The sequence below is a fragment of the Myxocyprinus asiaticus genome, chromosome 13 (assembly GCF_019703515.2).
Source record: "Myxocyprinus asiaticus isolate MX2 ecotype Aquarium Trade chromosome 13, UBuf_Myxa_2, whole genome shotgun sequence".
Taxonomy (NCBI): domain Eukaryota; kingdom Metazoa; phylum Chordata; class Actinopteri; order Cypriniformes; family Catostomidae; genus Myxocyprinus; species Myxocyprinus asiaticus.
In genome coordinates, this window is record NC_059356.1 from 11143226 (window position 1) to 11169366 (window position 26141).

The following is a 26141-nucleotide window of genomic DNA, read 5'->3' on the forward strand; positions in this document are numbered from 1 at the left end:
GTGCGAATAGTGCAACTCAATCCCAGAACAACAGCAAAAGGACCTTGTGAAGATGCTGTAGGAAACAGGTAGACAAGTATCTATATCCACAGTAAAATGAGTCCTATATCAATATAACCTGAAAGGCTGTTTAGTAAGGAAGAAGACAGTTCTCCAAAACCACCATAAAAAAGCCACACTACAGTTTGCATAAGGGGACAAAGATCTTACTTTTTGGAGAAATTTCCTCTGGCCTGATGAAACAAAAATTGAACTTTTGCATAACTTGGCAGCACGTGTGAGCAGCTAGTGCTGCCTGTCTCATGACAGGCCACGCTAGCTCCTCACGGAGGCTGCCTCCGTGGCGCATCACAAAAGAAAACAGGTTTTCATAGGGCAGTGGATGCTCAAGCACCATGGCCAGGCTGCTCCTCCCAGTCAAGCAGCTCAGTTATCTGGGGAATCCTGGGGCCTTTATTGGCCATGATGGTTAGTGCCACCTCTAAAGGAAGGGGTTTGTGGTAGCCAGGCTAAAGAAAATAAAAATGGATGTCAATGGCATTTCGTCTAATGAAAAGTAATATGTTGATTAACATTATTATTAAAACAACACGTTTTAAATTAACGAAAAAAGAGAGAGCAGCCAACTTACAATGGATATATATTCTGTGTTGTTTTCCGTCTTCGTGACAACTTTAATTGCCACCTGATCAACAAAAATAATTAGTTACAATTAACATGTGCACAGAGCTCAAACTGAATTTAATTGTAAAGGTTAGTGAATTTTCATTCCAAGCAACCAGAGCACCACTAGTCTGACAGTATATACAGATCAAATTTGCTAGCTTGACATTGTAAGTAAAAAAATGAAACCTTAATGTCATCCTTTAAACGTCTTCCTTCAAAGATGAAGCCAAATCCTCCTTTATCCAGCATTTCCCCGATTTCATAGCCGAGGGATATGTCTATTAAAAGATAAATAATTGTAGTTAACATGAAATTTCCATCAGTCACCGCGGTGTCCTGCTGTGTGACATGTTAAACTTCATCTATATATATTTTAAACAACTTTTTGTAATTATTATACATGTAGTGTTAATAACATATTAGTAGAAACAGGGTCGGTATTGGATGTGATCTTTGGTGGGGCATTTGTATGGTTAAGTGGGGCAAAATTAATCTTTCGCTGTCAGTCCGTGCAGCTGCGTTCCCCTTGATAATTTCGCTGTCAGTCAGGACGGGGACATCAGAAGTTTTTAGAATTGCTCGAGGCCATGAGTAGAAGAATACATGGATAATTTTCCATAACTTTTGACAATTTATTTGTCACACCGCAATACTATTTGGAATGCCCAATTCCCAGTTCGCTCTAAGTCCTCATGGTGGCATAGTGACTTACCTCAATCCAGGTGGCGGAGGACGAATCTCAGTTACCTCCGCATCTGAGACTGTCAGTCCGCACATCTTATCACGTGGAGGCTCATGCTATTCTCCGCGGCATCCACGCACAACTCACCATGCGCCCCACCGAGAGCGAGAACCACATTATAGCGACCAGAGGAGGTTACGTCATGTGACTGTACCCTCCCTAGCAACCAGGCCAATTTGGTTGCTTAGGAGACCTGGCAGGAGTCACTCAGCCTGCTCTGGATTCAGACTCGTGACTCCAGTCAGCGTCTTTACTTGCTAAGCTACACAGGCCCCCATACCGCAATACTATTTGAGTGAACTGCAAAAAGGCTAAATGGTAATGAAATGTTTTTCTTTCTTTTTTTTATCTAAAAGAAATCATGCAATCTACTGTCAGAACATTTTCTGTTGTTCAAACTGTCACTCTGCTGCCCTGGCAGAGAGGTGCTTCCCAGTCAGTTTCCCATTTACATTATAACCAAAAATAAACTAGTTGTAGTAGTTCTTTAAAATGTTTGGTGTGATGGTGTGATGGTCACCAACAGTACTGGTGACAGTGCTTTGTCGTAAACATACGCATAAAAAATGCATACATAAATCCCTTATTATAATTTCTAAATATAAATATGGAATGTGCAAAGTAGAATTTACCTGATTTTAACAATTATTATATATTCTCTATAGAGAGGAAGCTAAAAGGTTTGGGTGGGTGCAAGCCAAAAGTAAAGAAATTCTAGCAAAAATAACAGTTCAACACTGAAATGAGGAAAACATAATAAAAGGGGCACAGCAGCATTATTTTTTCAACCTAAAGGACAGAAAAGTTTCAACAATTGATGAGTCACCCATTAATGGATAGTTATAGGCCTATCTGTTAAAGATGAGGTGACTTTTTGATGTACAATGCAAACTCCAAAGGCAAAAAAAAAAAAGAAAAAAAAAAAAAATAGCAAATTTGTATAACATGGTCATGTAGCTAATTTACCATACCTGTGTATAGCCTCAGTACAGTGGCGGATTTAGGCATGGGCGACATGGGCAGTTGCGGCATTTTGTTGGGGGGTGGGGGGTTCTGTGTGGGTGCCTCATGCCTCTAAAATTATATTCTTAATTATATTAAAATACATTTTCTATTATAGGCCTATTTTTAAATGCAACACTTTTACACATGCAGTCTATTTATTTAATATATAATTAATATATGCAGTCATTCTTTAATGAATTAAGTGAATCAATGAATAAATTGAAATGAAATTAATATATTATATTGTCCATAATATCTTTAGTTTATAAAATTTTGGAAATATTTTTTTTCTATCATCTAGGATGCATTCATTAACGAGACTTTTTAGCTAAATTGAAATGGTAAATTAATTTTTACTGAAACAAAAGTATTCATGAAACAGCAAAAATGTCAAATGTAATGTAAAAAAAAAAAAAAAAAATCACATTTAGCATATATTCAAGTTTAAGTATAAAAAATAAATTAAAGAACTGGGCTACATTCCAAAAAAGGCTGACCATGACTTTTAGAACATGACCTTTGTTGTACAAAGCCAACAAAATTAATACATCTATTTATATAGGAATCATTCAACAAATAAATACATTTTGTACTTTTGTCCTGGTCAACACTTTAACTGTATAAAAAATATATTTTTATATTATATTATATTATATTATATTATATTACATTCTATTATATTATTTTATTATATTATATTATTATATTATATTTTATTATTATATTATTTTATATTATATTATATTATATTATATTATTTTATTATATTATATTTTTATTATTATATTATATTATATTAATATTTGAACGTAAAGAGTACAATAATAATGAAACCCAAAATAATTGATAAAAGGGCAACAAAGTAAAACGTTACTTACAAAAATCACTTTTATTAGATATGTATGAGTATAATTCTGAAATAAAAATAAAAATAAGTAAACAGACGATAAATATACAAGAAACAAGTGTAACAGATTAAATGAAACGTCTTCTCGCTAGGACTTTTATCTGACGTTTGCGCCATTTCATTTGAGTCTGACGCGTGTCCCCCGGCAGTGAAACTGTCTCTTATTCACACAAGAGAAAAACAGCAAAACAAGACACGCAGAGATCACAGTGAGACATCAGACATGGGCAAAGGCGGCGGTACATTTGAGAGACTGTTGGGTATGTTATTTCAGCGTTGAAGTAGATTGACAGGCCGCTGTCTGGATGACACACAGATGTTGTGTGTGCTAATGTGCTCGAGTAGTCTATTATCTTGATTTCTCTCAACGGAGACTCAACACACAGATGACATCTTTCACTTTATTGTCATCTATCTCAGTTAAACCGTGTGGTGTTATTGTAGTCTTCAGCAGCTCGATTATTCTGATCAAACTAGTTAGCTAGCAGCGCGTTTAAGCTAAATGTATTCTCAGGCCTCTTTTTCAGTAACAGTAAATAAATATTGTATTAATGTTTTCAAACGAACAGATCCGTATGTATCGTATGATATTTGTGTACTTTGCCTTCAGTGTGTTTGGAGTTGTTGACGGTGAAATGTGTTATCACGGCTGCCATAATGTTCTTGTCCACAAACAACTGGGAAATGAACGGAAACCCTGATATCATGTTTACATGGCTTACACATTTTGGAATAGTGTATTGTAAACAATATCACTTTTATTTACAATATAAGGTGATGGTTTCCTAAAAGGGCATGCAGTGGATAAAGTTTGACAATGAGTTTTGTTTTTATGTCTTCTAATGGTGAAACTTGTCATGTAATTGCTGAAGGTTGTCCCGTGTGGACTTCTTCCGGGTTCAAATCAAGTTCAGTTTAATGGACGGCATTTGTGGCTTAACTCTGATTACCACAAAAATTCATTTAATTTCTACTTGACTCGATAATCATCGTTTAAAGGCAGAGATGTGACGCTTACATCATTACACCATCATGGTAACAAAGTTGTAAAATTGGATATAACTTTACACAATTAACATTAGTTAGTGATTATGCCACTCAAATCATATTAAAAAAAACCTTCTTCTTGGGGCCTAGGTAGCTCAGCGAATATTGACGCTGACTACCACCCCTGGAGTCACTAGTTAGAATCCAGGGCGTGCTGAGTGACCCCAGCGGGGTCTCCTAAGCAACCAAATTGGCCCGGTTGCTAGGGAGGGCAGAGTCACATGGGGTAACCTCCTCGTGGTCACAATTAGTGGTTCTCGCTCTCAGTGGGGCGTGTGGTAAGTTGTGCGTGGATCGCGGAGAGTAGCATGAGCCTCCACATGCTGTGAGTCTCCGTGGTGTCATGCACGTGATGAGATGCACGGATTGACGGTCTCAGAAGCGGAGGCAACTGAGACTTGTCCTCCGCTACCCGGATTGAGGTGAGTAAACGCACCACCAAGAGGACCTACTAAGTAGTGGGAACTGGGCACTCCAAATTGGGAGAAAAGGGGAGAAAAAAAAACCTTCTTCGTATTCACATTGTACCTGCTGTGGACCTGTTTTTGTCTGCTTTGTGATACTGTCTCAGCCCACTGTTCATCATCGTTATTTTTTGGAACCCAGTCAACTTGAATATTATGTTATTGTAATATAATATTTTATTGATTATTATTATTTATCACACAAAAATAATACATTTCTGTAATGCACAGGGCATTGCTACTGTACGCGTTCCAGTTATTTTGGCGACATCTGCATGAAGATTCTGTGTGTAGCTGAATTCACAACTGCTGTGTAACGTGCTCCTCATTTTAACATCTCTCTGCACCATAGGGTGTATTATTTGTATTTGTATATTAGCATGTAGTAGCCAAACATATTTGGAATAACACAAAAGTGAAATGAAAGTGAATCTGGAGCACTTAAAACAGGGGTGCTCACACTTAGGAAATGAGAAGATCTTTTTCATAATGTTATTATAGCAAGATCTACCATGGCATGCACAATATATATGTAAGCAGTGTTGTCACGATACCACAGTTTCAGTAGTTGGCACTTGGCTGTGAAATTTGATGACTCTCAATACCAATCTCAATACTGCAACAAATATTAATAATATGGTAACGCTTTGCAATAAGGTTCCATTTGTTAACAGTAGTTAACATGAACTAACAATGAACAATACTTATTAAGCATTTATTAATATTAACTAACGTTAATTTCAACATACAATATACTAATGTATTTTTAAAATTAAGTTGTATTTGTTAACATTAATTAATGTACTAATATGAATTAACATGAATTAACAATGAACAATTGTATGTTTATTAACTTTAACAAAGATGAATAAATGCTGTAAAAAAGATATTGTTAATTGTTTGTTCATGATACGTAATGCATCAGCTAATGTTAACGAATGGAACCTTATTGTAAAGTGTTACCATTAATACTAATACTAATTTGTTAATTGTGCACAGTAAGTACTGATTCAAGTTCTCAATTAATCATTTGAGACAAATAAATAGTCTGCAATAAAATAAGCACAAAGACACAAAAGTAATGAATAGAAACAAATTAAAAACAATAGATCAAAAATACACAAAAGAAAACTTTTATCAGCTTTAAAAGTTTTTAACAGCAGTATCAAGTATTCAAATATACAAAAAACTACTACTACTGGTCTTCACTGTATGTTAATAATACACTAATACTTTTTAAAGCTACTAAACAAATTATTCTGTCAAGAGCAGTGAGGGGATGTATTGATTCCTCATTTCCTGAATTGTTTGATTAGCATTATAGCGACATACTAGACAGCGCCAAGTCTATTATTTTACAAAAATACTTAAAGTCTGACATTTTGATGCAAATCAGCTTTTTTGTCCCACTGTTTACATTCACTTGACTTAACTGATTGTGTTCCCATTAATACCTCACCAGGACAGGCATTTTGGCAGAATTTTTAAGTGTATTTGACAGTTAAGGCTCGTCTCCGCATTATCACAAGCGCTCTCGGAGCACACGCGCATTAAGCGTACACACATAAGCCGCCTGTCAGTCAAACAGCACGCGCCTAAATATACACACGCACATCTGTAACTCTGAGCACGAGATTGAGATGTGACGCAGAGAACCGCTCTGAAAACACTGTAAAAACACACTTGCATAATACAGACAAAACAGAGCAGCACACATGCATTTTTAAGCATGCAGACTATTCATTTATTTAATTAAATCACAGGTCATATCATGATTTCGATTTTATTTCGATTAACCATGCAGCCCTAGTCTAAATACATTTTTATGGTAATCAGTCAACATTGTCACAAATGCTGTCAATTGAGTTTAACTTGTACTTAACCTAGAATTATTCATAGTAATTCTTTCCTTGTAATTCCTTCCTCAGTGTCGCTTACAACTCAGATATGGCGGATTTCAACAAATGTCAGGCTGGATGTCAATGACATCATAAACATCATTGCACCTTGCGTGTCCGTGACCCGACACTTGGCGGCATATTTATTTATTTATTTTTGCTACGGGAAGGGAAAAATGAAGTGCATAATTTAAATTTCAGCCTATTTTTCACACAAAGCTATCGTATGGCTTCAGAAGACTTAGAATATAGCGGACAAATTATATAGACTACTTGTATGTTAGCAATCATTTTACATTTTATTTTATGTTAAAGAGCTGTTGGACATTTAATTCTTTGATTATTGGAATCATATCAGTTGTGTATCAGTGAAAAAAAATATTTGTTGAAATGGAAGTACTGTCATAGCTGAACATGGCTTTTCCCCCTTCCTTTTCCTATGTTGTCATTGAATGGACCATTAGTGGATTGATTCAGATAACACTAGGTGATCAGGCCTGTGTTTTCATCCAATCTTTCACAGATAAAGCTACCAGTCAGCTGCTGCTGGAGACAGACTGGGAGTCCATTTTGCAGATATGTGACCTCATTCGCCAAGGAGATACACAGTAAGAGCATAATTTTATTTTTTATTTTTAACAGTATGATTTTGCACTTACACTGTATAGGGCGAGTTATTGTCAATGGAGGAGCAGGAGTCATGTGTTTATGATAAAGATTGGCCTGACTTTCTTATTCCAGTTTTGTTTTGTGACCCCCTCCAGGGCAAAATATGCAATTGGTGCCATCAAGAAGAAACTCAGTGACAAAAATCCACACGTAGTAATTTATGCTCTTGAGGTAAGCTCAATATCTACATACAGTAAGTGTATATATCTATATACTGGTAGTAGGGATGGAACGATGTATCAAATTTAGATATATCACAAACCAAAAAAAAAAATTATGAGCCATATCGAGGCAAAACTTGAAATTTAATGTGCAACATTCTTTTCTATCCGTGTGATCATTAATTAAATGACCCGTCAAACATAATCTCTCTATTGCTTGATTCCCATATCTTCCCGTCCCTAACTAGTAGTCAGAAGTATTTTAGGCTACATATGGAACAAATGGATTAGGCCTGTCTGATAATCATCTGATCGCAGTTATTTGAGATAATCGTGATTATTATGCACTTCAAATTACAATCACGTTTTAATGCCCAAATAAGGGAATTTTAAGTGAATATATAAATGCCATCAACGGCACGTTTGTGTGTCATTCAGTTGAACTCCGAGCGTCTCTGAGCCACGCCACAGACGTCAACCAGAGCAGTTCCTGTCCAGAAGAGCGTGTGAAGCGCAGAACTTTCAGACATACATTTTGTAGTCTGTCATCATCATCTACAACAGTCTACACTTACAGCTATTAAAAATAACAACTTTTGTTTTCAGCTAATAGACTAGCCAACAAGACTCGCTGTCCAACTTTAATGAAAAAAAAAAAAAAAATAACAGAAACCAACCGTCTTGCTGCTTTACCAGATTACTGTAATTATCATAGTAGGCCCACATACCAATGTTTATGTCGCAGTTGGCTTTACCATTTATGTTCAAACCGGGGTTAGCATTGGCCTGACTTGCAATCAAAGTACAGGTAATATTAAAATCCCTTCTCCAAAGTATTGGAAATGTATACAATGTATAAAACACAGTACACCCAGAGAGATATATTGTATATTATGAATTAACACAGTTTTACATGGTGATGTATATTTACATGGGCACAGACTTGGATTTTGCCCTGATCTGTCAAGCTTGTGTGCGTAAGTCAACGTTTGCCTATCAACAGGTTCTGGAGTCAGTGGTGAAGAACTGTGGCCAGACGATTCACGATGAAGTGGCCTGTAAGCTGACAATGGAAGAGCTGAAAGAGCTGTTCAAGGTGATACTTGCCAAACTCAACCTGTCTATCCATTGGTAATATGTTAAAGGGTTAGTTCACCCTCAAATGAAAATACTTTCGATATCCAGACATGTATGACTTTCTTACTTACGTGGAACACCAAAGGAGGTGTTAGGCAGAATGTTAAAGGCTGACATCCTCAGTCACGATTCACTTTCATCATATGGAGAAAAGATGTCATGAAAGTGAATGGTGACTGAGGTTATCAGTCCCTAACATCTCCTTTTGTGTCCCAGCTAAGAAAGTCAGTCATAGGGGTTTTGTACAACATGAGGGTGAGTAAATAATTACAGGATTTTCATTTTTAGGTCAACTATCCCTATAAGTAGACTGTTGCTTTAAGAGTTTGGTCCTGTGTTCTTTCTTATGATCTTCGTCTTTGCCTTCCATGTGGGTCAGACTCAATGACTCACGCTGCACTTTACTTCCTGATTTTGTCATCACGTCACACATTCTCCATTTTTTTCTGGGGAGGGAGCTGCTGTTCCTGCAAGCTGTCATATCAGAAACAATGCACACTGTTCTCTCTGTGCACTCTAATTTGTTTTTCTGTATTTTCAGTAAAATTGAAACACGTATAAAAGGATTTTATGTGAAGAAATAACGGCTAATGGAAGCTTGGAGCCTGAATATACTGGATGATATTTGTTAATTATCATGTTCTTTGTGAACTGGTTTGGTGACTTCTGAGTTTAACTTCTCAGCTCAGACATTTTTTTTTTTTTTTTTTTAAAGCCATCACTGAGTGAATGTGACGCTTCTGTCCTTAGAAACAACCTGAACCGAACGTGAAGAACAAGATCCTTTATCTCATCCAGGCCTGGGCCCACGCCTTCCGCAACGAGCCCAAGTACAAAGTCGTTCAGGACACTTATCAGATCATGAAAGTGGAAGGTAAGACTTCAGACAGATTTGTAAACATAAATAATTTTCTAAAGGGGCTTTTACAGTGACTAGAAGTCATACATTTTCAATGTGAGTGAACTATTTCAGTTCCGAGTTGAAAAGTTTATGGGTTTACAGTGTTGGATATGTCTCTGCTCACATGCAGGAATATAGTAAAAAATTCTTAATTTAAAACTGTCAAATTGTTGCAGACTAGGTGAGTTTAGTTCATGTATTGATAGATCATTCATCTTATTCATGATATGATGCATTATGCAGAGCTGCAATTTTTATATAAATGCTTTCCCATTCAAAAGGTTAATTGTTATTTTTATTCAGTTTCTTTGTTATTTTTGCATGCAATTTGTCCCATTTGTTTAGATATTTAAAAGCTATGGGCAGTTGTGAAGCCCCCCAATCACTGTGTGTGTATGGTTCTTCACTGTAAACTTGGTTGCCTAAACAAGTGATTTTTACTCGCCCTCATGCCATCCCAGATGTGTATGACTTTCTTCTGCTGAACACAAATGAAGTCCATACAATATAAGTAAATGGTGACCAAAACTTTGAAGCTCCAAAAAGCACAAAGGCAGCATAACAGTAATCAAAACAACTCCAGTGGTTTAATCCATGTCTTCAGAAGTGATATAATAGGTGTGGGTGAGAAACAGATAAATATTTAAGTACTTTTTTTTTCTTTTTTTTTACTATAAATCTACACTTTCAAACACCCCTCTGTTTTTCTGTTTTCCAGCGATTCGCATTCTTCGTGCATATCACCACCTACTGGGCAGGGAGAAGAAAGAAAAAAATCAAGCAAAGGAAAAGAATAAATAAATCAAAGTTGCACGAAGAATGTGAATTGCCAATAAACAGAATAACTCTTGTGAACGTGCATAGAAGGGCTGTGTGAAATTAGATGTATAGTAAAAAAAATAAATAAATAAGGACTTAAATATTGATCTGTTTCTCACCCACACCTATCATATCACATCAGAAGACATGGATTAAACCACTGGAGTTGTTTTGATGACTTTTATGTGATTTTTGGAGCTTCAAAGTTCTGGTCACCATTCACTTGCATTGTATGGACCTACATAGCTGAAATATTCTTCTAAAAATCTTCATTTGTTTTCTTCAGAAGAAAGAAAGTCAGTCATACACATCTGGGATGGCATGTGGGTGATTAAATAATGAGAGAATTTTCATTTTTGGGTGAACTATTTCTTTAATGAGAAACAATCTCTGCACCTTCAGGTCATGTCTTCCCAGAATTCAAGGAGAGTGATGCCATGTTTGCAGCAGAGAGGGTGAGAGTATCTATTCAAATGTTATACAGTAAGTACAAGTTATGCAGACTTTTATGTTTGGGTTGTCATTGGTTTGTCATGTGCCTCTCTTCAAGGCCCCTGATTGGGTAGATGCAGAGGAATGCCACAGATGTAGGGTTCAGTTTGGAGTAATGACCCGAAAGGTATATATCACTTATTGGATAATCTGCCATACTGATTTTCATTTTTCATGAATGGTGTAGTCCGATTTTGTTGTGTAACTGCTGGTGGCTCTTCATTCAGCATCACTGCAGGGCTTGTGGGCAGATTTTCTGTGGGAAATGCTCTTCTAAATGCTCTACCATTCCTAAGTTTGGCATTGAGAAGGAGGTGCGTGTGTGTGAGCCCTGCTTTGAGCTTCTCAACAAGTGAGTATACATGAAGATGACCATTTTTATTGTTCTCTGTGGAGATTTTTCTTTATTTTTCTATAATGATTAGCAATTACAACTTGATTTCTCTTGAAAGTTTCTTTATGTCCCTTGCTTCAGTTTGGAAGTGAATGGGGCCAGTCTGTAAACTTTTTACATTTCAAAAGTATATAAAATATTAACTTTATAAACATTTATAAAAAGTGTACTAAAGTATAGTTTCAAAAGTATAGCCACAAGACATAAACATTAAAGTGTTAACATGATTTTAGTGTGATTAAAATTAGCAACAAATTTATATAACTTTACACAGATAAGATTATCACACTAAAATCACATCTTGTAATCTATTGTAAGTGCCTTACATTAACAAGGGATGAGTCATAATTTTTTGTGGTTATCAACATTATGGCGCAAATGCTGTCGATTGAGTTTCAAGGGATGTCACGGGTTCAATACAATTTAAAGGAATCGTTCAGACAAAAGTTATATTACTGTCATTATATGCTTACCCTCATTTCCTTTCAAACCAGTGTGATTTGTCTTTTTTTCCATGGAACATAAAAGGAGATTTTGAAGAATCTTGATACAATGAAAGCATATAGTGACCAGGGGCTGACCAATAGCTTTGTATGAGGAGTAGACTGACATGTCAGTTGTTATTTACTGATAAGATTAAGTGCAATACTTTATTGTAATATGTTTATTGTTTACTTTGAAATCCACTCCATTTCATAGCATAAAGACATAAAAAATAAATAAATAAAAAATGCAATAAAAAAATAGGAAGAGACGTGTATATACAGCTCTGGAAAGAATTAAGAGACCACTCCAAAAAAATTAAAAAATTAAATCAGCATCTCAACATGTATGGCAACCCTTCTAGTATCTGTTGAATTCCAACACAAGCACACCTCATTCTACTTAATAAGGTACTGATTAGGAGATCACCTAAACCAAATCTTATTTAATGAGGAAAAGTATAAAAACCACTGTTGTGGTCATCACTATCCTCTTGCAATAGGACCAGCTGGATGGCAAAAACAGTGCTAGTAACACCTCAAAAGTAATGGGAATCAAAAAAGAACTATTGACCATACCAAAAGAGTTGAAAAGAAATGTTTTCAGTGAGGAAAAGAAGGGTTAAATTCTAGCTTTACTGGCTGAGGAATACAGTGAGTGTCAGGTTGCTTCCATCCTTAAAGACGGAGGTTCATAAGAACAAGGTCAAGCAGCAGACATTGGGGACAACAAAGCTACAGACCGGCAGAGGGTGAAAACGACTCTCCACTGACCTGGATGACCGCCAACTCATTCAAATGTCACTCAACAATCGTAGGATGACATCAAGTGACCTACAAAAAGAATGGCAAATGGCAGCTGGGGTGAAGTGCATGGCCAGGATGGTTTGAAATAGGCTCCTAGTGGCAGGGCTAAAGTCGTGCAAAGCTAGAAAAAAGCCCTTCATCAATGAGAAGCTAAGAAGAGTTAGGCTGAGGTTTGCAAAAGACCATAAGGATTGGACCGTAGAGGACTGGAGTAAGGTCATCTTCTCTGATGAGTCCAGTTTTCAACTTGGCCCAACATCTGGTCGTCTAATGGTTAGATGGATACCTGGAGAGGCCTACAAGCCACAGTGTCTCACACCAACTGTGAAATTTGGTGGAGGATTGGTGATGATCTGGGGGTGCTTCAGCAAGTATGGAATCGTGCAGATTCGTCTTTGTAAAGGACGCATGACTCAAGCCACGTACAAGGTTATCCTGGAAGAAAACTTGCTTCCTTCTGCTCTGACAATGTTCCCCAACTCTGAGGATTGTTTTTTCCTGCAGGACAATGCTCCATGCCACACAGCCAGGTCAATAAATGTGTGGATTGAGGACCACCAGATCAAAACCCTGTCATGGCCAGCCCAATCTCCAGACCTGAACCCCATTGAAAACCTCTGGAATGTGATCAAGAGGAAGATGGATGGCCATCAAACAAAGCTGAGCTGCTTGAATTTTTGTGCCAGGAGTGGCATAAATTCACCTAACAGCAATGTGAAAGACTGGTAGAGAGCATGCCAAGACGCATGAAAGCTGTGATTTGAAAATCAGGGTTATTCCACCAAATATTGATTTCTGAACTCTTCCTAAGTTCAAACATTAGTATTGTGTTGTGTTTTTTTTTTTTTTTTTTTTTTTGCATTATTTGAGGTTTGAAAACACAGCAAATGCTCTAAATGACCATATTTTTATTTGGAATTTGGGAGAAATGTTGTCAGTACTTTATAGAATAAAACAAAAATGTTCATTTTACTTAAACACATACCTATAAATAATAAATCCAGAGAAACTGATAATTTTGCAATAGTCTCTTAATTTTTCCAGAGCTCTGTGTGTGTGTGTGTGTGTGTGTGTGTGTGTGTGTGTGTGTGTGTGTGTGTGTATATATATACACACACACACACACACACACACACACACTGGCAGCCAAAAGTTTGGAATAATGTACAGATTTTGCTGTTTCGAAAGGAAATTGGAATTTTAATTCACCAAAGTGGCATTCAACTGATCACAAAGTATAGTCAGGACATTACTGATGTAAAAAACAGCACCATCACTATTTGAAAAAAGTCATTTTTGATCAAATCTAGACAGGCCCCATTTCCAGCAGCCATCACTCCAACACCTTATCCTTGAGTAATCCTGCTAAATTGCTAATTTGGTACTAGAAAATCACTTGCCATGATATCAAACACTGCTGAAAGCTATTTGGTTCATTAAATAAAGCTTAACGTTGTCTTTGTGTTTGTTTTTGAGTTGCCACAGTATGCAATAGACTGGCATGTCTTAAGGTCAATATTAGATCAGAAATGGCAAAAAAGAAACAGCTTTCTCCAAAAACTCGTCAGTCAATCATTGTTTTGAGGAATTAAGGCTTTACAATGCTTGAAGAAAGATTTCATACAAAAGGTGTACACTACAGTCTTCAAAGACAAAGGACAACTGGCTCTAACAAGGACAGAAAGAGATGTGGAAGGCCAGATGTACAACTAAACAAGAGGATAAGTACATCAGAGTAATAAGTTATTATAAAAATCTACAAAATCGGCACAGTATAACAGAAAAGGAAGAGATAATGCCGTTTTATCAGATGCAGAACATTGTAAACTATCAAATACACATGGACACTTTCAGTGTCAAAATAAAAGCCCCAGGTGAAGGTGAAGTAAATTTGACAGAAATATATTACTTTAATATAAAAACAAATCAAATCCCTTTAATAATAATGATAATTCATTATTATAATATAATAGTAAACTTGACTGGGTCCCACAATAATACTTTTGCAATTATCTCAAATCAAGCAGATGATGAAGTGGCTGGTGTGAATTCGCTGTCCTCTTAATTGAAAGGAAAAATGATATTGTAATATATGAATACCAGTTCTATGAAAAAAAAAAAATAATTATGTGAGTTTGGAACAATTTGAGGGTGAATAAATGATAACAGACCTTTCTTTTTTTCTCTATATTAGTCTTTTATCATCCTTGTTGTCCCTTGGTTTTCTCATGTTTATAAGCCTGCTGTCCTCCAGAGATTTACCAGGTTGTGTGTGTCTTCTAACCCCTCCACCTCACCAGCCACCCCTCCCTTTCTCCCCCTCCTAGGAAAGCTGAAGGGAAGAGCACCAACTCTGGGCAATCTGAGCTCCCCCCTGAGTACCTGACCAGCCCTCTGTCCCAGCAGTCTCAGGTAGTGCCCACCGAATCAGTAAGTAGTTACATTTCATAGAGAGCTCACACTCATGGGCATCTCAATTACGAAGCATACCACTACAATTATTGACACGGACAATAAAACCGATTATGTGTACCAGTGTATTTGGAACTGGAATGCCAAGCAATTTTGAGGCTCATGAGTGAGAGCACATACTACTTGTACTGTCTAGTTTGTGTGCTAACTGAATCACACCTAAATCAGTGATTAATGCAGTATTTAAAGGAAAGTTTGTCATTTTTGTGCCATTCGCATCGCCAGATGGAATTACTTGAATTATAATTAGCTGTGTTCAGAATGACATACTAAAATAATACTTGTACTATTTCTTCAGCATATAAGGTGTATGCACAGTATTCAAATTTTCTCTATGCAGTGTGCTTGACTTGATCATCCATTTAGAGGTCTGCTTGACATAACACTCAAATTACTGTGTATTAGACTATTTTTTATTTTATTTTTTTATCCCCAATTTGGAATGCCCAATTCCCAATGTGCTCTAAGTCCTCATGGTGGCATAGTGACTCGCCTCAATCCGTGTGGCGGAGGACGAATCTCAGTTGCCTCTGCGTCTGAGACAGTCAACCCGCACATCTCATCACGTGGTTTGTTGAGCGCGTTACCATGGAGACGTAGCGCATGTGGAGGCTTCATGCTGTTCTCTGCGGCATCCACGCACAATTCACCATGTGCCCCACCAAGAGCGAACCACATTATAGTGACCACGAGGAGGTTACCCCATGTGACTCTACCCTCCCTAGCAACCGGGCAAATTTGGTTGCTTAGGAGACCTCGCTGGAGTCACTCAGCACGCCCTGGATTCGAACTGGCGACATCAGGGGTGGTATATTAACCTGCTTCTAAGATTTGCACATTTTAATTTCATTACAATTCCATTAAATTGAATTGTGTACTTTTTAACAAAATACAATTCATAAAACTTTGAACATTTAACAAAAAGAAGCATGTAACGTTTTAAATTATAAAACAACAGATATGTGGTTTAAAATTAAGACAAAAAAATTATTTGGACACTTGATAATGGCTTCATTAAAGATTACAAGTTCAAGTGTTTCAGTTTTTAGTTTGCAAAACTTTCGTTTGCAGAATATCTTGACAACGTCTGAGCATAGAACCAACAAGTTAAACAAAATAATTTTTGTGTTCATTTTAAACCATCTATCTGTTGTTTTATCATTTAAAATGTAATAAGCTTCTTTTTGTGAAATGTTCTGCTTGAAAAGTGTGCTTATGTTATCTTTCTTTGCAATAAATGCAAATTGGTTTGATGTTTTGTTCTCAAATGCAAAGGAATTCATGCATTTTTAAGGTCAGCTTAAGCATCCAAATACTTTTTGGGGCCACTGTATGTATATGTTTGTGTATATATATATTTATACACTGGCGGCCAAAAGTTTGGAATAATGTACAGATTTTGCTCTTATGGAAAGAAATTGGTACTTTTTTTCACCAAAGTGGCATTCAACTGATCGCAATGTATAGTCAGGACATTAATAACGTGAAAAATTACTATTACAATTTGAAAGAAATGTTCAGAACTTCTTAAACTACTTCAAAGAGTTCTCATCAAAAAATCCTCCACGTGCAGCAATGACAGCTTTGCAGATCTTTGTTATTCTAGCAAAAGTGGCTTTTTCTTTGCAATTCTTCCCATAAGGCCTGCACCCCTGAGTCTTCTGTTTACTGTTGTACATGAAACTGGTGTTGAGCGGGTAGAATTCAATGAAGCTGTCAGCTGAGGACATGTGAGATGTGACTATTTCTCAAACTAGAGACTCTGATGTACTTATCCTCTTGTTTAGTTGTACATCTGGCCTTCCACATCTCTTTCTGTCCTTGTTAGAGCCAGCTGTCATTTGTCTTTGAAGACTGTAGTGTACACCTTTGTATGAAATCTTTCTTCAAGCATTGTAAAGCCTTCATTCCTCTAAACAATGATTGACTGATGAGTTTCTAGAGAAAGCTGTTTCTTTTTTGCCATTTTTGACCTAATATTGACCTTAAGACATGCCAGTCTATTGCATACTGTGGCAACTCAAAAACAAACACAAAGACAACGTTAAGCTTTATTTAATGAACCAAATAGCTTTCAACTGTGTTTGATATAATGGCAAGTGATTTTCTAGTACCAAATGATCAATTTAGCATGATTACTCAAGGATAAGGTGTTGGAGTGATGGCTGCTGGAAATGGGGCCTGTCTAGATTTGATCAAAGATTCCTTTTTTTCAAATAGTGATGGTGCTGTTTTTTACATCAGTAATGTCCTGACTATACTTTGTGATCAGTTGAATGCCAAAATTAATTTTTTATTTTTTATTTTTTTTAAACATTACAGGTTTGTTTTTTTTGTGTGTTTTTTTTTTTTTTTTTAATGAAATTAAAATTTGTAAATCATGTAAATCTAAAAATGTGTTTTTTTTTTTTTTTTTTTTTTTTTTTAGTGCAAGTTAAAGGCAGAACCCGGCCCATTCCAATAATGAATTATTCTTTTTTTATTTTTTTTTTCGAAACAACCTCAAAGTTATACTTGGAAACACTGACCCAAGCCCAGCCTGAAACTCAGTGGTTTTTTGCATCCTGTAGGGCTCGGGTTGAGTAGCACATCTGTGATGAATGACCCAGTATTTACAGATAGAATTTTTAACATTTCTGTTTTAACTCTTTGTTTTGTCAAACTGTCAAAAGTTGACATTTTTGCACAAAATTGAATTAAAATGCAAAAGAAATGTGTCTGTTTCCAAGATGACGAGGTCATCTGACAACAATGTAGCATACTACAGTTGGAACCCTTGCATAATGCAGTCATTGCATAATGCCTACTGTTTCACTTAAAATTATTTTTAAAGAATGGTAAGCAGTAAACAGTGTATAATGCACTGTATTCAGTAAGAAGAAAGTTAGAATTCCATTCTGAACATAGCTACTGTATTTAAACAGATTTCCTAAACACTCCCTGTGTCTTCTAGTGTTTGGCCAAAGATGCAGTCCTGCCCTAAACTCATGTCATTCGTTGAGCCAGTGTTGTTACATCATGGCCAGTCAGGCCACACAAATAGATAATTATCTTTGGTGTTGCTTGTGGCTCAGAATTGACAATTTTTGTATTTATTTTTGTTGACATTGTTTGGATTGGTTGAAGTCAGTGATTGGACATCCAATTATTCTAACAGTTATAATAATTTAAATTCAAACAGTGATTTGTTGTTAGAGTATATTGTTTAGATTTATAATATATGTCATTGTATTGGTTTTAGGAAATAACATGAATATAATTGAGTATTGGGTAGACTTTCTAGATTGGTGAATCTCTAATATTGAAAATAAAACTGAATTAATTTAAAATACAGACGTGTTCAGCTCAACTCCTCTCACGTCCTTTATGTGTTTTCCCCCTGACCTCATGTTGCTGCTCTGCTTCTCAGATGCCTCCTAAGAGAGACGAGGCGGCGCTCCAGGAGGAAGAGGAGCTGCAGCTGGCCATCGCTCTGTCTCAGAGTGAAGCTGAGGAGAAGCAGAGGATGGTGAGACATCTGCATATACACCAAAGTCTATAAGCAAATGGTGCCGCCAGCGTAAAGCATGAGGTGATGCGGTTGTATAATCCTATGATGTGTTTGTTTACAGAGACATAAGAACACATACACTGCATATCCTAAAGCTGATCCCACCCCTGTGACTTCCTCTGCCCCACCTGTCAGCACTCTCTACACCTCTCCTGTGGTGAGAGTCCACATGCTAAATTTAAAGGGGTCATGACATTCCTTTTTTTTAATTATTATTATTTTAATATGTCCCTTGAGGTTCACTTTTGAGAACAGTAAAGTTTTTTTGTCATGTTTTTGTAAAAAATGATAATTTTCCACCCTTGGTTATAACAAATGCGCTTTTTGCCGTGAAAGTTTTTTTTGAGTTCTGAAACTTGCAGCAGGTTTTTATAGTACAATGATCTCTGATATGTGAAAAGATAAAAGAAAATGTATTTCTCATGTCATGACCCCTTTTAGCAAATGATTGAAGACCTTCATCTTAAATATCTTCAGTGGGTAAAATGTTTCTCTTCACATTTCAGAACTCATCAGCTCCATCTGCTGAGGAAGTGGATCCAGAGGTGAACAAATGTTCCTATTTTTTTGCTTGTTTGATTTTTTTTTTTTTTTTTTACTTTAATCTGTCCACATTCCTCAATGAGGAATTGATTGGATTGTGTAACATACCAGAACAGAGTCATTTTGTTAAAAAAAAATAACGGATTTGTGATGTAAACCGTAAAGTCATTTGAGGCACAAAAAGTTATACTTGATATATTGATAAATGATTGTATTTGTTTTTTTTTTGTTTTGTTTTTTTAAAATATCGTGCACAAAAAGTACAGGAATGTGTATTAAGAAAGTTAATAGAGTCAATTTGAAGGAATAGTTGACCCAAAAATGAAAATTCTCATCATTTACTCACCCTCATGCCATCCCAGATGTGTATGACTGACTTTCTTCTGCCGAACACAAATTAAGATTTTTAGAAGAATATCTCAGCTCTGTTGGTCCATACAATGCAAGTGAATTGTGACCAAAACTTTGAAGCTCCACAAAGTACATACATGCAGCACAAATGTAATCCATATGATTCCATATCTTCAGAAGTGATATGATAAGTGAGAATGAGAAAAAAAATCAATATTTAAGTCATTGTTTTACTGAAAATCTGCACTTTTATTCCGGTGAGGAAGTGACTCTCACTTTCACATTCAGTGAGTTACTGGTTGGGGCCAGTCAAAGGTGGAGATTGATAGTAAAAAAGAGACTTAAATATTGATCTTTTTCTCACCCACACCTGTCATATTGCTTCAGAAGACATGGATTTAACCACTGGAGTCTTGTGGATTACTTTTATGCAGATTGTATGTGCTTTTGGACCTTTGAGTTCTGATCACCATTCACTTGCATTGTATGGACATACAGAGCTGAGATATTCTTCTAAAAATCTGGCATGAGGGTGAGTAAATGATGAGAGAATTGTCATTTTTGGGTGAACTATCCCTTTAAGTTTCACGTTGACTGCAGTGTAATCAAGTTATATTTGAAAAGCCCTGTCTGCATATTTAAATTATATTTGCATTATTTTTAGCTGGCTCGTTACCTGAACAGAACTTACTGGGAGAAGAAACAAGAGGAGGCTCGGAAAAGTCCCACCCCCTCCGCTCCTGCCCCCGTGTCACTGCCTGAGCCTGTGCCAATCAGCCAACCAGTGGAGAGCCACGCCCCAGTCCAACCCATCAACATAGTGGAGGTACAAGGAGCACTAGAAAAATGGATGAGTCCATTTCTTCCCGAGAATAGTCCATTTTTTTTTTTTTTTTGCTTTCTTTTTTCTTTTGAGATTCTTATGTGTCTCCTCAGCAGCAGTATCAGAATGGCGAATCGGAGGACAACCACGAGCAGTTCCTGAAAGCCTTGCAGAATGCAGTCACCACCTTCCTCAACCGCATGAAGAGCAACCACATGCGCGGACGCAGCATCACCAATGACAGCGCGGTGCTCTCTCTCTTCCAGTCCATCAACAACATGCACCCACAGCTGCTCGAGATTCTCAACCAGCTGGATGAGAAGAGACGTGAGTCAGACATGTGCCTGTTTGTTTCTCAGGCCCCTTTTCCAACGGGTATTAACTTGCATCTTGGGTGATCACAAGTGGCCAGTGCTAAATTCAGATTAAATTCAGGTGTGAACTGATAAAACAGGTGTAAATGGTGTCCAAATCCCACTCAAACTACTATGGGAGGTAGTCAGAAACACAAATGACTACATTACATTTGTAGTGCAAACTCTAACCTGTCCTGATGCGCAGACAGCGAACAACCGTCTACTCACTTCCAGTGTAGCTAACTACTTTTTAAAAAGTGCTGTGAAGACGCCTTGTGATGGTGAATGTATTATTCTCTTCCGGTCAGTGTACTACGAGGGACTTCAGGACAAACTGGCGCAGGTGCGTGATGCTCGAGCGGCTCTGAACGCTCTGAGAGATGAACACAGAGAGAAACTCCGGAGGGCTGCAGAGGAGGCTGAGAGACAGAGACAAATGCAGCTCGCTCAGAAACTGGAGATCATGAGGCAGAAGAAACAGGTGAGCTGGTTTTCTGTGGTGTCTAGTGCTGTTTGTGTCACGTGATGAGGTTAAGCTGACTGTGATTGGTTTCTGCAGGAGTACCTGGCGATGCAGAGACAGCTGGCCATTCAGCGTCTGCAGGAGCAGGAGAAGGAGAGACAGATGCGTCTGGAGCAGCAGAAACACACCATTCAGATGAGAGCACAGATGCCTGCATTCTCTCTGCCTTACGCCCAGGTCTGAACAGATGAATCTGCACATTTTACACATTCAGCATATGATTCATATAATTTTCATTCAGGCTGCATTGCTGTACATGCTATATTTGTTTTTGAAGTACTGTTGTTCCTCGGTGCTTGTAGATGCAGTCACTGCCTCATAATGTGGCAGGAGGGGTGGTGTATCCCCCAGCTGGTCCTCCCAGTTACCCAGGCACGTTCAGCCCTGCTGGTTCAGTGGAAGGGTCACCCATGCATGGCGTCTATATGAACCAGCCTGGACAGACAGGTGCTGGTGGCCCATACCAGGCCATGCCTGTGTCAGCTACAGGTGAACAAAACATTTACTAGATCTCTTTTCAGAGATCCAAGAAGGCCACCGGAATCCATTTTTGTTTAAATGCTTGTTGAATTGATTGTCATTGATTGTCAAAACATACTACAGTAATGTGCAGGTGTTTTTGGCACGTGTGAAAAATGTCACAAAGTGAGGATATTTTCAAGGATAATGCCATGAATAGTTTTTATTTAGCCATTAACTTTGAAGTACAAAGTGCAGCAACAAAACAAAACAAAACAATGAAAACTTTATATTTGGTTTGACCTCCCTATGCCTTTAAAACAGCATCAATTCTCCTGCGCACATTTTTTCAAGGTTGTTGGTTGAAAGGTTTTTCTGAGCATCTTTGTGTAGGCTATTTGCAGTTCTTCTATGTATTGAGGCCGTTTTTGTGAAACATCTAATGTGCTTAAGATTTTATATTTTAAATGAATGTTCAATACAGTAGATTCTCCACACTCTCTTTTAGATCCCAACATGGTGAACGCTTACATGTACCAGACTGCAGGCACCAGCGGACAGCCTGCTGCTCCGGGACAAGCCCCTCCCACAACAACCCCTCCCTATACTAATTACCAGCCCACACCCACACAGGGATACCAGGTCAGTTTTGATAACGAGATTACTCATGTGATTTGCAGTGAGTGAAACTTTAATTGTCCAAGTAAACGATTATGTGATTGCTGGTTCTTTCTGTAGAATGTGGTGTCTCAAGCTCAGAGTTTGCCCCCTATGTCCCAGGCTGCCCCTACCAATGGCATGGCCTATATGGGCTACCAGCCATACAGCATGCAGGTACATTGTACTCTATCAGATCACACATTTGTTCTACTACTATTGTTCCTACTAGAGAAAAATCAGATGGGTGTAACTTGTAAAGTCTGAAGGCTGTCATTGATTGCCATTACGTTCTATCACAGAATATGATGACAGCTCTTCCAGGACAAGACCCCAACATGCCTCCCCAACAGCCGTACCTGCCTGGGCAACAGCCTATGTACCAGCAGGTCAGCCCTATTCCACAACGATTTATTGTTTGCGAAACAGATGTTCAGAAAAGAATACCATCATGTTGCTCTCACTATTTCGGCAGTTTGTACAGCGGTCCCTGAAAGTATTTGTACACTTGAGTCGCACAGAAAATGTCTGAATGTCATTGCATTTAAATAACAACATTTCTTATTAAGAATCAACCTGTTACAACCATGATTTTTATCATATTTTGTGAATCATCATTGGATTGGAATGTCAAAAGTTTAAGATATTTGCATGCAAAATTTTATTGAAAATGCCAAATACCCATGAATACCCAGAATGATAACTCAATGGCATTTACATGCAACGTAATGAGGTCATGTGACAACTATGTGGCATACTGCTGTTTAAAACATTTGTTTCATAATGCTTACTGTTTCACTTTTTGCTTTTTTTTTATTTATTTATTTTTTTTTTTTTTTTTTTTTTTTATTATTAGGCAGCATACCACACAGTATTCAGTCAGTAGTAAGCTGATATTCCATTCCCAACAGAGCCATAGTTTTTAGTTTTATGATTTTTCTTAATATTGTCTTTTCATGTTTGTGAACAGATGGCTCCCCCTGGTGGTCCACAGCAGCCATCACAACAGCAGCACCAGCAGGCTCCACCAGGCAGCGCGGAGGCTCAGCTTATTTCGTTTGACTGATAGCTCACCATTTGCCTTTACCCCACACTACATTCAACCTCCCCCTTCCCCTGTAGTTTCTAAGTGTATTGCCCTGTACCCTCTACCTGACCTCTCTCTTCACAATATTCAACAACTATTGAAAATGTAGAAACATTGTAAAAGCATTTGGCTGTCTAAGTCCCTTCTCCCTTTTCTTGCCTTTTTACATAAAGAAGGAGCAGTAACAACTGCAGTAACGTGTCCATTTCATATTTCACCCCAAAATCAAAAGAATAAAATTAGAAATTGTATTTTGCATTAAGAAAATTAAGCTATTTGTATTTAACAAATATATCATGAGCAGTAAGCACACTTTCCTCAATTACCGTAATGCAAAACAAAAAATATTGCTCATAACTATAGTACAAAAAAAGTACTTCAATTGCAAACGATTTACACTGCAAGGTAGCATTTGTTGTACTGCATTTATTTTACTATTTACAATTTAACTAAAATAATTGTATTACAGTGTCTGTTACCACAAAATGATTGTTTTACAGAAAGGAGTCATTATTCAGAAAAATGGGAATACAAATAAACCTAAAAAGCAAAACGTCCAGATGCATTGCGGTAGTGAAAATGTAATTGTCATGAAAATGTCACAATGCAAAAATGGTAATTGTCCTGAAACTAGGCTTCATTTTCTTTTTGGGGTTAAATGTGACCCGGATATGTTTTCGTAAGAACTGCAAACTCATTTCCTCTTTCTCTTGATTTTCACAAATGTAGTTTTTCATTATAAAACAAAGCTGATGCAAAGTTAGCCAGTCGTAACAGAGTTAAAAACAATATTAATCAAAAAGACAAGACATAAACATCCTTTGTCTCATATTTTTCTAAGAGATGTTTGCATGTGTAAACTTCTTTTCAGAGGTGGCAGTGAGTGACTGTGTAACAGCAGATATTGTGCGCTGATCAAATGAAGCTGTTTTTTCTTCAGTTTAAAACAACAGAGTTTTTCAGCTCCAATTGACTCAGATATTCTAAAAATCAGGTCTGAGTCTCCGGTTCTGGTTTCCATATGACAAATCTGTTGAATGCGATTATAGTAATATTTCAAATGAACTGACATTCTGTGTTTCGCAGTGTTGTGTAATCCACGCAGATTTCTGCTGTAGACAGTGCACACATTGGCTTCTGTCGGATAATTATCAGCCAATGAGACCGACGTCAACTTTACTGCAACATCACCAATCTAATAAAATGGAATGGCTCTGCATGTGAGTTTGCCAGTCTTTCACTGTCACATTCTGTTTACAGAATCACACAAGCAGGGGCTCAAGCCTCTGCTCAGAACTGTTGGCCAACTATGGGGAAACAATTGATCTCAAAGCACAGTTTCATTACAAATTAATTGCAGCTGGAAATAGAGTGCCGCATCAATATCACAAAAGCCAGTCTATTTTGAAACAGTGAGTGTTAAAATTATTGACTGCCTATGGTTATGAATATGGATGGTTAAGAGAGAGAAACCGCTTTTGAATGAAAGTGACACTGCATGTTTGTAACATTGTCTGTAACCCCTTTAATATCATCATTCTTCCATCATACTGATACACCTAACTTAAAAAAAAAAAAAAAAGATCATATTTAATAAATCTCTTGTTCTGTTAATGGTCATACAATGGTGAAATTGCTTCTTTTTCTTGTCTCTGAAAATATGACGTGCAAAATAAAACAAAATGTGAATCTGTTTATTTGTGTGCTTGGCAGAATTGACGGACTCAAAAGAAATTAAACGGTAATGGCTGCATTAGAAGTGATCCTGTCAAAAATGACGGGATTCTTCGGTAGCTGTTTCAATCCTGGAAACTGGATAGGTGTTCTTTGAATGGACAAAAGAAAGGAGTTCCTAGAGCTTTCTGAAGACAAGGCATTTGTTGCTCTCAGGCATCTCGATCTGTTGAGCAACACATCAAATTGAAGTATAAATATGTGGTTTTCAAAACTTTTCAGAAGGCGTAAATACATTAGTTCCATTCTCATTCCGTTTCCAAATGCCAGCTGTCTAAGTACATCAATGTCTGGAAGACCCCACTCTGGATTCCTATTTAAATTTTGGTGTAAACCGGGAAAGTAATACAGTAGATTTGTATGTACTGTACCTGGAAAATTAGTCTGTATAAAGTATTGTCTTTAATGATTAACAAATGCCATAATATCTTAAATCCTGAAATAAAGCAAAGGTGACATCTCTGTTGGTAAACCCACATCACGTAAGGTCTGGTCCAGTTCTTCATTGCAGAAGGAGGTGATGGTTCCATTGATGGCATATGGGTGAGAGAGAGATTTCATTGCACAAGGTTATAATTACATTGCAAGATAGTTTTCCATGTTAATCACTGTCTGCTTGTGTTTAGTTTGGATATGAATGTATATGCTGTTTATCAAATCAGGGCGAGCAATGTTTAGGCATCACAACCAAACTCATTCCATAAGTCATTAGAAGGCTGTTCGGTTTCAGCATCTGCCCAGATCCTTTGAAAACACCCTGTGGAAACAACATTATTACAATGTGTTCAACTGAGACTGACCTCAAATACCCATGCACACATAAAAGTAATATAGGTACATAGTGCTCAAGGAATGGTTCACCCAAAAAAAAAAAAAAAAATCATTATTTACTCACAATAATGCTGTTCCAAACCACATACAGCGCTGTAACTGTAATCTGATTATGAGAATTTCAAATGTAATGTGTTACTCTAATACTGAACAGTAATTCGATT

General features: G+C 37.1%; 1 protein-coding gene across 5 annotated transcripts; it reads left to right on the forward strand.

Annotated features, from left to right (window-relative positions):
* Positions 1-3438: 3438 nt before the first annotated feature.
* Positions 3439-25105, forward strand: LOC127449785 (hepatocyte growth factor-regulated tyrosine kinase substrate-like). 5 transcript variants are annotated; one of them, XM_051713330.1, is made up of 21 exons: positions 3439-3580; positions 7253-7337; positions 7494-7569; positions 8563-8655; positions 9447-9570; positions 10819-10871; positions 10967-11035; positions 11136-11260; positions 14892-15021; positions 18473-18571; positions 18675-18770; positions 19120-19158; positions 20172-20333; positions 20444-20657; positions 20995-21167; positions 21246-21386; positions 21512-21698; positions 22177-22310; positions 22407-22502; positions 22628-22714; positions 23296-25105. In XM_051713330.1, the coding sequence occupies exons 1-21, from the start codon at positions 3544-3546 to the stop codon at positions 23389-23391; spliced, it is 2316 nt and encodes a 771-aa protein (XP_051569290.1). In that variant the 5' UTR covers positions 3439-3543; the 3' UTR covers positions 23392-25105. The 5 variants fall into 5 exon arrangements, with proteins under 5 accessions (XP_051569290.1, XP_051569291.1, XP_051569292.1 ...); XM_051713331.1 differs by having other exon boundaries at positions 14892-15003; XM_051713332.1 differs by having other exon boundaries at positions 14919-15021; positions 20447-20657.
* The last annotated feature ends 1036 nt before the right edge of the window (positions 25106-26141 follow it).